Source organism: Manacus candei, unplaced genomic scaffold (assembly GCF_025592945.1).
Source record: "Manacus candei isolate 608988 ecotype Guabito, Panama unplaced genomic scaffold, ASM2559294v1 h1tg000010l, whole genome shotgun sequence".
In the NCBI taxonomy this organism is placed as follows: domain Eukaryota; kingdom Metazoa; phylum Chordata; class Aves; order Passeriformes; family Pipridae; genus Manacus; species Manacus candei.
The window spans coordinates 874,660-888,058 of record NW_026138058.1 but is presented as its reverse complement, the minus strand read 5'-3'; the positions used below and the strand labels follow the sequence as shown (position 1 = coordinate 888,058).

Sequence of the window (13,399 nt, the reverse complement as noted above, 5' to 3'; positions counted from 1 at the left end):
ATGCAGGTGGAGGAGGTGCTTGTCTTGAAGGAGTTCTGGGATGGACACCTGAGATGTGGTCCAGTCCCTCTGGCAGGTGATTTACCAGCTTTTGCCTATTTCTTAACATACCTGGGGAATCGGACACATCTGCTCAGACACCAGGTCATTCCCATTCACTGCTTGCATCATCAGGGGTCACAGTAACCTTTCAGGTGTTTGGTCAGCATTTCTCAGCATCACAGTAACATCACCACCAGCAGAATCTTCAGTGTCAACACCCAGAAATTTTGGAGATGAGCAAACTCCCCCGTTGGACTCATGCCCTGGGTTTTCACACCAAAGTAAATCCCAATTTCTTTTGGGTCAGTTGGAAACTCCCCAGCCAGTTTGGATGCTCGACTCTCTCCCTTACCACAGCCATGAGCCTGCCCTGATCAGCCCAGGTTAGAAACCTCCAAAACTCACTCTAGTGGACCATCACATGGCAATCAGCTGGGATTGTGAATCAAAACTTACTGATAAAGGTATCAGAATCCCTCCGAGGTGTGGCACAGAGCAACTTCCAGCAGCCATTACTGCTATCGGAGAGCGCTTTATGTAGCATCCAGAGAAATTCCAGCAGAGTCCAGCATGAGGGACCCTTGTCATGGGACAGGAAGCACAGAGTGTACTAGGTGAGCTTTAATTACCATCACAGGCTTTGTGCTGTGTTCTGGCTCCCTCCCTGCACCAGGTTTATGGTCCCACCAGCTGCTGCTCCCCAACCCGGCGCACTTCCCTTGTGCCATTGCAGCCCCCTCCCTTCTTCCCTCCCTCCTTTTCTCCTACTGTTGGCCTCTCACTGTGACCAGCAACCAGGTTTTGAGGACAGGTGCTGCCACAGCAGCTCCCTTGTGGTACAGCCCACACCAGTGAGCAGAATAGAGAGGAGTTCCAGCAGGGCAAGTGTTCCCCAAATCAGACCCAAACCCCAATCCATGGCCTGCTGGGACCCGCAGCCCCCACCCACAGCGTGCTCTCCCACATGCTCGGGGCACCCTGTTCTCAAATGACACGAGCACCACACATTCCCTGCTGCTCTTTAATGACTCCTGGCTGCCGCAGAGGGGAGGGGCCAGGCTGGCCTGTCCCGCCGCACCACGGGGACTGTCACAGCTTCAGCTCGTGGGGCATGGGCTCCCCCCGCAGCCCGGCCAGCAGGTTGTTGGCTGCCAGCACTGCCATGGTGCTCCTCGTGGCGTACGTGGCGCTCCCGATGTGCGGCAGGATCACTGCGGGGACAGGAGGGACACCCATCACCTTCGCGGGCCGGGACAGCCCCTTTCAGGGTTGTCGGAGGTACAATACACATGTATGTGTTATTTACAAATTAATAAACAATTAGTATTACTATTATAATTTACATATTTAATTAATACATATGTGTTAATTTTGTCCTGCTTGGTGTTGTTCCAGAGCTCTCAAATCTCCCGAGTCCTGCAAATTTTTCCAGAAAAGTCTCTGTTTCCATCCCTCCCCATGCTGTCTACTTTGGCAACCAAAGGAAACAAATAAAAAATGAGTTTTAGCAAAAAGATAAACGAAAAAAACCAGCTACGGATTCATATTTCATAAACAGACACTCAGTCAAGGGCAGTTCCAAGTTTTCATGGATGTCCCCATGGTTTCTTTTTGGAATAGACATTCCCTACTCCAGGAATGTCCTTCCTGGAAAGAGGACATCCTGCACAACAGCAGCCAAGCAAGCCCCTTCTTAGCTATCCTTCCTCACCTGACTCATCCTCCTCCAGAGAAGACAGGTGTCAGTCCTGCACCTGCCCTTCCCACCTGCTCTGCACTATGCAGGTAACAGCTGCCTGGGCTCGTGGTGGCTCAGCAGGTTGGCCAGCTTGGCAGGTTGGCCAGTCGGCAGCACTCCAGAGCCCGAGACTCCTCTGGGCAGACTCGGCAACCCACTTTAGCCATCTGGGAAGCTTTCCTAGCAGAATATGTGCCCAGGAGCTTACAGAACACCTGAGCTGGGCAGAGCCTGAGCTGCGATTTGGGTTCCTGTTCAGGCAGGTGCTGGTATTGGGCCCTCTGTGAATTTCACACACTGAATGGAGACCCACCGGGAAGGTGCTAAACCTGAGTTGATATTGGCAGCTTTCTGGAGAATTAAAACAGCTCCCACACTTGTTTGACATTACATGGATGAGTTCTTACCCCACAGCAGACCCCCACATTGTACAGGAGCTCCCTACAGCCTAATTAAATATACCTGACTTGCCTGTCCTTCCACGCTTCCCTGGCACCAGAGGGGTAACAGGGACAAGGGATGTCTGTCACACTTGCCAGTGGGCCCCTGAGGAGTGTGGGCAGCCCGGCAGAGCCGAGCTCTGGCCACCCTTCTGGACACTTACCACAGTTCTCGAGGGAGAGCAGAGGGTGGTCAGTGGGCAGTGGCTCTGGCGTGGTAACATCCAGGCCGGCAGCTGCGATCTGGCCCTGGGCCAGTGCATCATACAGGTCCTCCTGGTTCACCACGGCCCCCCTGGAGAACATGAGGAGAGAGGCTGGCATCACTGCCAAGGGTCCCACAGGCTCCCAGGGCCACAGCCCACCTGGGACAGCCCAGGCGGGTCCCCAGGGCTGCCTGATGGAGCTCAGACCCTCTCTGGATGTGCCTGAACCTCCCAGCACAGCAAGCTCTTCCCGCTCCAGCTGCCTGCAGTGGGGGAAGAGCTGGGTGCTCCCTGAATAACTTATCTTGCCTTTGGCTGGATCCCAAGGGACCTTGGGAAAACATTCCCAGTGCCTGTAGCCATTAAGGCTGTACATGCTGTCTGGACTCACAGCAGATCCTCTGCACCCAGAGCCCAGCGAGGTGACAGGCGCACTCTCAGGCAGAGGACTGGGCTGCCAGTACCTGCTCGTGTTGACAAACACAGAAGTTTTCTTCATCCTGCTGAAGAAGTCCTTGTTGCACATTCCCTGGGTGGCTGGTGTCAGGGCACAGGTCACCACCACGAAGTCCGACTCCTCGGCCAGCCTCACGAGTGGGACTGAAGGGAGGAATACAGGAATGTCCTGCTGCAGCTGACACCTGCCCTCAGCAAAGCTCCATGGGCAGCTGCAACCTGACCCCTTCTCCTGTCAGGACACCTTGGTGCTCAGCCCGTGGGGACAGTGCCCAGATCCTTCCTCTCCTCCCAGGAGCAGCTGCCACCTTCCCTACTGCTTCCTTGTGGGAATGAAATGAATCACCAGTGGATGGACGCAGAGAAGGGCAACAGTGGCAGAACAGTTGCAGCCCATGGTTCTAGTGGGGGTCTGATGAGCCCCTGCACGTCTAGTCTTCACCCGGGTCAGAGAAGGCAGGTGCCTCCCTGTCACCCCCCACCACCTCGTGGGGCCTGTCTGGGACTTGGTATTTCCTCCCTTGCTGCCCCCTCACACTGGGCACCCCAAGGAGCCCCCCACAACTCCCAGCTGGTGCCCTCTCTCTGCTGGCCTGCCCTGCAAGTGACACCTCCGTGGAGCTGCCCCAGTCACAGTCCTCTGTGACTGCCAGCCCATGCTGGCCCTGACCCCGCACTGTCCTTACCAAACTCAGCCCCAAACTCTGCTGCGCTTTCTGGTTTTGGGCCACTGCCAGTGTACAGAAACTTCTTGACCCCAAATGGCTTCAGGCGCCGGGCGACTGCCTGTCCTAGGAGGGACAGAGAAGGATGTCAGGGCACCACGGCTCCATGAGCTGCACAGGGACCAGCTCCTGAAGCCACTGAAGGGCCACTGTGGTGGGATCACTCCTGCCTGGCTGCTCCCAGCCCGGACCACGGGATGGGGAATGGAGATGTTCCACTGTGGAAAAGGGCCCGTGGGACACTGAACCCGCAGCTGCCCTCAGGAGCAAACTGGGGAGCAAGGACAGGCCCAGCTGCCTGCTGGCAAAGTCCGCAGTTGGATGGTACCGAGTGCCGTGTGGACTTTGCCCCTGTTTGTTTGTTTAATTGGAGGCCAGGAGGATGATGTACAGGTTGCTGCAGGGATTGCAGGTGGTGGAGGCACCTCAATGCTTGAGACTTTTAAGGCTGAAGCCTGATGAGCCAGCTCGTGGCTCTGGGAGAGGCTGCTGTGCAGCTCCCCTTGCTGTGCTCATGTTTAAACAGGTGAGCCTCGGGGACACCACCTTGGCTGAGTCAGAGAGTCCCAGAATGGTTTGGCTTGGAAGGAACTGCAAAAAGCACCTCGTTCCAACCCTCCTGCCATGGGCAGGGACACCTTCCACTAGCTTAGGTTAAAGGTGAAGCTCCAAAGCCACCCTGCCACTGCTGGACACACAGAAACCTGGCCCCTGAGCAGCACTTACCTATCCTGCCCAGCCCGATGATGCCCACCGTGCTGTCAGACAGGCCATATCCACACATCCACAGGGGCTTCCAGGTCGTCCAGCCGCCACTGGCAGAGAGGATGGGACAGGAACAGAGTCAGGGAGAGCCTGCTCAGAGCCCAGCCCAGGTACTTGGTGTGAGCTGGATGAAATGCTGGCTTTGGCCTGTGTCACCAGCCCCCTGTGGCTCAGCTCTGGAGCCGGGGCCACCTGCAGCTGGCACTCACCTCTTGACCTGCTGGGCCGCTTCCAGCAGCCGTCGGCACGCCGAGAGCAGCAGGGCCACCGAGAGCTCCGCCGTGGCGTCCGTCAGCACGTCAGGGGTGTACCCCACACGGATCCCCCTGCCCGGACAGAGGGGGCTCTGGGGCAGCCTCGGCGTGCTCCCCTGGCCCCTCCGGGCTGGCTGCCAGCACTACACCTGTCCCAGGTGCTGGGGGACATCCCTCTGTCTCTCAGCCCTCCCGCCACACCCTTTCCCCAGGTTGTCTTTGCCTTGCCCTGGAACCCAGAGGCTCCTCCTGCTCAGGTGGGGTGAGGTGACCCCAGATGTGACCTGTCAGGAGGGGAGTGCCTGCAGTTGGCAAACCCCAACCAGCCCCATGCCCTGTGGAAGCCCATCTGCCAGAAGGGACTGGCAGAGGGTATGCCGGGGAAGGGGTGCAGAGTGGGGCAGGGAGGGATCGGGGGGCAGGGGTTGTCAGAGCCGTGGGAGGGTCAGCGGTGGGGTCGGTGGCGTTACCGCTTCTTGATCTCGTCCAGAGCGAGGTGGTCGAAGCCCACGGACATGGTGCTGATGACCTTCAAGCCGGGCCCTGCAAGACACGAGCAGCGCTGCCGAGCCTGTGCCGGGGGCCCGGGGGGAGGAGGCGGAGGGAAAGGGGGACCCGCACCCACCGGCCGCGTCCAGCACCTCGCGGTCGATGCGGTCGGAGAGCAAGCAGAGGAGCCCGCGCGTCCCCGCCACGCGCGACAGCAGCTCGGCCCGCGGCACCGGCTCCTCCGAGTCCCACTGCTGCACGCGGTACCTGCGGGCATCGGCCCGTCAGCCACCGGCACCGGGACCCGCACCGGGACCCGCACCGGGACCGACTGGCACCGGGACCCGAACCGGCACCGTCACCGACAGGCACCGAGATTGGCACAGGGACCGGCCCGGGACCGGCCCCGCGCTCACCCGCTCGCCTGCGACAGCACCCGCAGCCCCTCGGCCGGGATCCGCCGCGTCACGAACACCGACATGGCCGCCCCGAGCGCCCCTCCGGGCCCCGTACACCGACCGGAACAGACCGACAGACGGACGAAGGAGGCTCCGCCCATGCCCCCGCCCTCGGCTCCACCCACACGCAAAGGCCCCCGCCCCGGCCCCGCCCCCGCGCCCCCGACCTCGCCCACACCCTGACCCCGCCCCAGGCCCCGCCCCCCGCGCACCCGTTCGCGCGACCCCCGTGCGTGTGTGCACGTGTGTGCACGTGTGTGCACGTGTGTTCACACATGGACATGTGGACACGGGGCATTTCTACATGTAGGGGCATTCCTACATGTGTGTTCACACATGGACATGTGGACATGCCTATATGTATCTATATGCTTTTACATGGATGGACACGTATGGACATTCCTACACACACCTGTGTTTATGCCCAGCATATGAGCATTCCCACGTGCGTGTGTGTCACACATGGATACATGGCCATTCCTACACATGTATACATACGTACACTCATTCATGCATACACATATGTGTGCACAACTCCTGGAAAAGCTGCAGCTCAGGGCTTGGACAAGTGCATCTTCCTGAGTTAAGGCCTGTGTGGATGGCCCAGCCCAGACAGTGGTGGGAATGGTGCCACATCCAGCTGGTCATTTGTGGTGTCCCCAGGGATCAGCGCTGGGCTCAGTCCTGTTCAGTGTCTTTGCTGATGATCTGGATGAGGGGATCGAGTGCACCCTCAGCAAATTCACGGATGACACCATATTGGGTGGGAGTGTTGAAGTGCTGGAAGGCAGGAAGGCTCTGCAGAGGGATCTGGACAGGCTGGATCCATGGGCTGAGGCCTATGGGGTGAAGTTCAACAGGACCAAGTGCCGCTGGATCCCTTGGCCACTTTGGCCACAACAACCCCATGAATGCTTCAGGATGGGGCAGAGGGGCAGGAAAGTGCCCAGTGGGAAAGGCCCTGGGGGTGCTGGTGACAGTGGTTGGACATGAACCCAGGTGTGCCCAGGTGTGCAAGAGGCCAGTGGCCCCTGAACTGTCCCAGCCATGGGGTGTCACAGCCCCAGGACAGTGCCCGTCCCTGTGCTGGCACTGCTGAGGCCCCTCATGTCCCATGTCCAGGTCTGGGCTCCTCAGACAGGAAGGACATGGAGGGGCTGGAGCGTGTCCAGGGAAGGCAACGGAGCTGGGAAGGGTCTGGAGCAGCAGGAGGGGCTGAGAGAGCTGGGGGGGCTCAGCCTGGAGAAAAGGAGGCTCAGGGGGGACCTTCTCACTCTCTACAACTCCCTGACAGGAGGGGGGAGCCAGGGGAGGGTCGGGCTCTGCTCCCAGGGAACAAGGGACAGGAGGAGAGGGAACGGCCTCCAGCTGTGCCAGGGGAGGCTCAGGTTGGACAATCAGGAGGAATTTCTCCCTGGAAAGGGTGGTCAGGCCTTGGCAGGGGCTGCCCAGGGAGGTTTGGAGTCCCCATCCCTGGAGGTGCCCAAGGAAGGCCTGGCCGTGGCACTCAGTGCTCTGGGCTGGGGGACAAGGTGAGGCTTGGGCACAAGGTGGACTTGATGGGCTGGAAGGGTTTTTCCAACTCCAGTGTTTCATGATTCAGTGATTCTGTGATATACACGGGTGCATATACTTGTGTATACATACATTCTTTCACACACATCCATGTAAGGTCCTATTTTGGGAGGAGTTCCCTCTGACAGCCTGGTGGCAGCTACGGAGGGTCCCAGAGGCCACAGATGGTCTGAGTGCTGCCTCTCAAGGCACTGATCAGACACTTGCTTGTTAATTAACCCAGATTTAAATTGTCTGGAGTCCTGACCTGAAACGTACTCTGTGACTGTAGGGAACCCAAGGGAGCCATGAGCTCGACAGGTAACACAGGTGTGTTGTGTCTGGGAACAAGCACAGGGGCGGATGGATAAAGAAAACAAAGCTGTGGGCAAAGGGAAAGTGGAGTTCAAGGTACATGTCCCAGAACATGTACAGGTACATCTCTCCATGTGGGATTCCTTCTGCTGCTCCAGGTGGAATTTCTTTAACGTGATGCACCTTCAGAGTGCTGTCAGATTACACCAGCAGAATCGATTTTAATTTTTAATAATTGCTTGAAAGTTTATTTTATGCTGCTGAGCTGGGTTATGGTTTGACCTGACACCTTATCTCCCTCCTTGATCAGGTAGATTTGTGTTGGAGAGCACACACCTGCTCTCCAGTGTGACACATCCGGGCTCATCCTGCTGGGTTTTCCCTTTCTGCTTTCCAGTATTGGTCCCCACAGATATGGTGGAATTGCTACCTCAGGCTCTCTGGCAACTTCCAAGCACTGATTCAGTCCCTCCAGCCAAAGGGAGACCTCCAAAGAGAGTTTATTTACAAAATGAAGTGCACAATGCTGGCAAAAGTGTGGGTTTGTCAATTAAAAACACCTTTAAACCACCTTCTTCATTGTGTGGCTTCAGATCTGGAGTCCCCTGGCCCCCCTTGGTCCCTCTGGAGAGGTTGGGGTGCTGTGATCCCGCACTGCACCTCTCAGGGGTTCTTGGCAGCAGAGCCACAGGGTCCTCGAGGCTGGAGGCACCTCCAGAGGCCACCATGTGCACCACCTGTGTCTCTGCTTACCTTGCTGTGCCCACGTCCCTGCTACACCTGTGTCCCTGTGTGTCCATGGCCCCTTTCACCCTACTGCATCCTCGTCCCTGCTGTACCAGCATTCCTGTGTGCCTTGCTGTGCCCGTGTCTCTGCTGGGCCCGTGTCCTTGTTGTGACCATGTCTCTGCTGTGCCTGTGTCCTTGTTGTGACCATGTCTCTGCTGTGCCCATGTCCCCATGTGCCTTGATGAGTGCTGCCACTTCAGGCTCTGCAATGCTCAGGAGTTCATCAGCTGGGTGAAATCCCACCTTCACTGGAGGGCAGGAGCGTGCTTGGGCTGTTGGACTGTTGCCACAAATTTATTTCTAAAGCATTTTTAGAGGTTTTCTGTAGAAAGGAAAGGCATATTATCCCCATTAGGGATTTCACCCACATCAGTTTCTTTAATACTCTTTAAGGGGTACCTGGGATTCTGTATTTGGGAGCAATTGAAATGATGCTGTTCTAAGGAGTGATATTTTAATCTCTTTTTTTAAAAGAGACGTTTAAAAGAAGGCTCAAAGCTCTACCTGGAGAGAATTCACAGTGGGCAGATCAACCTTTGCAGCCTTCGGGACAAGGGGTTGTCCAGGACAACAGCAAATCCTATAAACAGGAATAAACCAAAGCTTGTACCTTCATGGTGACAGTTTTCCAACCGCAAAACATGGTTTCTCCTTTTAATGCTCTCAATAGAAGCACAGCACCGTGCTCAGGGCAGTACCTGTGGCAGGGCAAGGGGCACAGGGACAAGGCACAGCAAAGGAAAGAAGGACATGGGTAACTACTGAGTATTTAGACAAAATGCAGAAAAAAGGCAGGCAGATGGCATGAATATTAGTGCATGGAAATGACTAACACTCTGAGAATTTCCCAGTGTACTTCTGACTGGTTTGGGCTTGCTTTTATAATTAATTTATGGAAAGGACCTAAATTGGGAATAAACACAGTCTCACAAATCCCTCCTAATCTCTGCCTGTATTTTTGAAATGATACCCTGAAGGTATAGTTCCTCACAATGATTAAACTGCTTTTCTTTTAAGAATTAAAAGGGACCTTTTCCACACAGCCGTGTGGTGGGTGAGCAGCCAGACCTGCACTCTGACCTGCTCTAGATTTAATCTGTTGTTGGAAATGCCTGGATGGGGCGTTTCCCCACTGGACTGCTGGATGCCAAATCTGCCAATACTTTAATTTTGGATTCATGTATTTTAATGCAAAATATGACCTGGTGTGTTTTCAGCCACCTAATGACTCAGAAGCACTCAGTTATTAGCATAAATTTGGAAACTTCCTTGAAAATGAAAAAAAAAAAGTGTATTTAATTAATTGGCTGCTTCTCCCTGCCAGTGGAAGCCAAGCTCTCTCCGGTGGGTGGGATGTGCAGAAGGTGCCCCATGGTCTCCAGGGTGCACTGGCAGATTTGGGGCTCTGTTAGTTCGGGACAGCTCTTTGTGAGAGAAGGCTGGGGAGATTTGGCTTTGCCCCACACCTGTGCTTCAGGTGCTGCTGGCCCTGCTGGTGGGGCCCTGTGTCTCCCCACGGAGGGAAGGAGCAGCGCAGGTGGGAAAGCACAGCAGTGTCTGGAATGCTCCCCACTGGCTCTGGTGGGATACAGGCCCCTGGCGTGGTTATGGTTGTGGGGCTGTACCCGGGGAGGGTCTGGCACTGAAGACATGAGGGTGTGGGGAGCAAATGAGGATTTTTTTGCACAGCTTATCATGCTTCAACATGGAAATCAAGATAAGAACTACCTGGGCCACAGCCTGTCCCTTTAGTTTGGCCTGTGCAGGTCAATCATGCATAGGAGAAGCCTTTTCTTTGTCCCCTCCAGCAGCATCTCCATGTAACAGCCAAAGGGAAAACACTGCAGTGCCGGGGAACTCCCTCACCCTCATGGACATGGTGACATGGTGAGGCCACCCATCTGTAGCTGTGGGGCAGCCGGGCTGCACATCCCATTCCACAGTCTGTTGGTTGTGCTCCAGCAGCTCCAGGAGGGACCTGGAATGTGGCCAGATGGGTGACAGGAGCAGAGAATGGCGGGGGATGACACTGCGGTGCTACAGCGGGTGTCACCGAGGACATGTGGCTGGGACCTCTCACTGCCCAGGGATGGCCAGCAACTCAGCCAGGAAGGAGAGATTTGGCAGTGCCAACCCCTCTGTGCCCCTGTGCCATTGCTGGGCAGAGTCCTCATGGCACTGTTCCCCACGGCATTCCTTGCACATCCCTGGGGGTGCAGCTCCACCTTGCCAGAGCAGGTCCAGAAGCTGGGTTGTTTTTTGCAAATTCTGTATAATATATATAAAATATAATATATATTATATATATAAAATATATAGGATTATTTATTTATCTCCTGCTGCAGTTTGCCCAATCACAACCTTCCCAGGGCTCTGCATGTTCCTTTTGCTCAACGTTTTCCTCCTATGCACAGGAGTGATGGGTTTTGACAGTTTTTATGTTCTTTGGGAAAAAGGAGACAGAGTGTGAAAGACCAAAGGGGATTTTTATTTTCAGAATGTTGCTGCAGTAATTAAAATGTTTGGAAAGGCGTTCTGTTCCCAGAAGTAATAAATAGCTTTTCTGTTTTGCCCCATTAATTGCCATTAGTTAAATACATGTATTTTATAACATGTGTATTCACTCACCTGCTTGCTCTGACATTTAAATGCATGTTTGAATATGCATTATATCCTTTAATGCACAGTAATCATTTGGTACATTATTACAGGCTCTTCCTGAGCTGCCCCTTCCCAGGGAGTAGGTGTTTGTGTTGACTCTGGGGGTGCACAGCACCAGGTCTGGGGGTCACGGGGCTGGGCAGGCCCTCCTCTCCTGGGGGACCACACGCACTTGGGGTGACAGCCAGTGTTGGCTGCAAAAGGTCTGTGGAGGATGCTCAGGTTCCTTTTTCCCCTGCAGATCCCAGCTGAGGAGGCCCCAGTTTTGGCCGCTCATGGTCAGCACAGGCTCCAGACTTGGTGACCAAAGGGTCAGCTCCTGGCAACCTTCACCAGGGGCTCTGTGTTCCTGGTTTTCAGAAAATGTTCATTGCACTGTCTTGATGGTAACAGCTGAAGCCTGCCTGGATGAGGAGAGCAGGACCACCAGCGTTTGGGGCACAACCATGAGGGTTTGGGGCAGGACAGGACAGGCTGTTCCTGTGATGGCTGTCACCTCTCAGCATGGCTTGGTTCTGCTTTTGGACTGTGGCACATATCAGCGAGAGGTCAGCAGAGTCTCCACCTGTTAGGGAGAGTGGGAACAGCCTTTGTCAGGTCACTCGATGACTGAGGAGCACTTGGTATGTCTGGAAGCTAAAAAACCTTGACCAGAACACCCAGGTAAATGTGATCTTCCTGATCTCCCATCTCCCCTGTTTTCCTGTGCAAAACAGCTCCCAGCAGCTGAACTGGCGCTGGGTTAAAGATCAAATAATGAACTGGCACAGGGCATTGTGTTCCCAGGCATACCTTTCCACTACCTCCCTTCCTCATGCTACTGCTCTCAGATGCTCCTGGAGCCCCACCAGCCCCTGGGGATGGTCCCTGTGGGGATTACTTGCCCTGGAGAGCAGTGCTGAGCTCTCCATGGAGACAGGCTGTGACACACAGCACTAGGGCGGCAGAGCTGGGGCAAACCCCGAGCAAAGTCGTGCAAGGGGAAAGGGACCCACACCCTTTGCCTGGAAGAGTTCCAAAAGGGTGGGAGTCCCAGCCCCATGCATGGGGTCCTTCCAGCAGACCCACGTCCTTGCTGCAGCCATCGGTCTCTCTTGGGAGCCCTCTGTGAGCAGGAGGGGAGGGCACAGTCCTGTTCCCAACTGGCTACCCCTCGGCAGTGCTGTGGCTGTGCCCCCTCCCCAGGAGATGTGTCTGGTGGCCGTGTTCCCAGCGATAGGTCCAGCTGCAGTTCCTGAGGAACAATGCGCTCCTACTGTACAGTACCAGATTGTACATCAAAACTATTATTTCCAACATCTCTGGCTTAATTGTAAAACTATAATACAAATGACATTGGGGGTTTGCTGAAGTTAAATTTTAATAGCAAGCCAGCGCCCTTTTAATGACATTTTATACATTTAAATTGGTCATGATCCCTTTGGGAACAGTAATTTTATTCATGGAGATTATGTCTAATTTGAATATAAAAACACCACTAAAAAGATATTGGATTTGCTATTTTTCACTTGCAGGAGCTCTGGAGTCCAATCTTCCCAACTGACTGGGCTTTGGTGGATTAAAAACCCCAACAATCCCCCACCCCAACTTCCTTCCAGCAAAGTGTGGTGTAGAGATCTGTGTATGCCAAACTGCCTCCGATGCTGGCCTGTGTTGGCTCCCGGCAGGCTTGGAGGTGCAGCCACCTGGGCCAGCCCTCCCATGGTGCTGGGCATGGAGGGATGAGGGGCAGGAAGCCATGGGGCAACCACCCAGCACCGGCTGCAGCTTGGTTAGAGAGTTCTGTGTTCTTCTGCAGTCCCTGTGCAGATCCTGGTGCAGCCGCACTGGTGCCTGCTGGGGATGGCAGCTGCCTTCACCGTTATTCCCCTTTCCTGTGCTGGAGCTGCCCAGAGTGTCCCAAATCCAGTGCCAAACTAACATGACTCCTGTCAGATTGGCAAGTGGCTTGGCTGGAGTTGTCCTTACCCGGCAGAGGGCAAGGAGGGGCCTGGCTGAGGCTGCACTTTGGCAGCAGCAGCCCCACTTGTCCTTTCAGTGACAGCACAGTTATAGAGGGACAGTGGGCAGGCACAGCTCCACAGGGACTGTCACTCACCCTGGCCATGTGAGGTATCCTTGGTGGCTGCTGCCCCTCTGAAGAGCAAGGGGCACTGGCACAGCACAGCCAGGGATGTCCATGGGCACCCAGGTGTCTCCTGCAGAGGCCAGGTGTCCTTGGTGGGGAGGATACTGAGCAGAGGTGCCAGCCTGGTGGAAGCACCCTGGGGTCTCCTCTGTCAGGGTGGCTGGTAGAGGACCGATGTCAGTTCCAGCTGTCCTGGCTGTCCCTTGCAATGCAGAGCACATGCCTGCTGCATGTGGGACTGCAGGAGAAGGAGACACAGCGGGTGGGTGAGGTCTGTGGATGAAAAAATGTTTTTTTTTCCACCCAGGGACCAGAATAAAGCCACTGGGGTGTTAAAATCCCTCAGGTGAGGAGACCCATGCACTGGTGGAGAGGCAGG

At 55.4% G+C, this 13,399-nt stretch overlaps 1 protein-coding gene across 2 annotated transcripts; it reads right to left on the bottom strand.

Moving 5' to 3' along the window:
• Positions 1-1,049: 1,049 nt before the first annotated feature.
• Positions 1,050-5,689, bottom strand: GRHPR (glyoxylate and hydroxypyruvate reductase). 2 transcript variants are annotated; one of them, XM_051777614.1, is made up of 9 exons: positions 5,532-5,689; positions 5,252-5,382; positions 5,097-5,169; positions 4,582-4,698; positions 4,334-4,422; positions 3,569-3,673; positions 2,891-3,026; positions 2,385-2,515; positions 1,050-1,253 (listed from the first exon to the last, which is right to left on the bottom strand). In XM_051777614.1, exons 1-9 carry the CDS (start codon positions 5,672-5,674, stop codon positions 1,132-1,134), a joined length of 1,047 nt encoding a protein of 348 aa, XP_051633574.1. In that variant the 5' UTR covers positions 5,675-5,689; the 3' UTR covers positions 1,050-1,131. The 2 variants fall into 2 exon arrangements, with proteins under 2 accessions (XP_051633574.1, XP_051633573.1); XM_051777613.1 differs by lacking the exon at positions 1,050-1,253 and adding an exon at positions 1,389-1,960.
• Between the last annotated feature and the right edge of the window lie 7,710 nt (positions 5,690-13,399).

Coding starts and splice junctions, on each gene's coding strand:
- GRHPR (XM_051777613.1), bottom strand. CDS start 5,674: ATGGGCGGAGCCTCCTTCGTCCGTCTGTCGGTCTGTTCCGGTCGGTGT. Junction 4,699..5,096: donor CTGGACGAGATCAAGAAGCG/GTAACGCCACCG, acceptor CTGTCCGGGCAG/GGGGATCCGTGTGGGGTACA. Junction 4,423..4,581: donor GCGGCCCAGCAGGTCAAGAG/GTGAGTGCCAGC, acceptor CCTCTCTGCCAG/TGGCGGCTGGACGACCTGGA.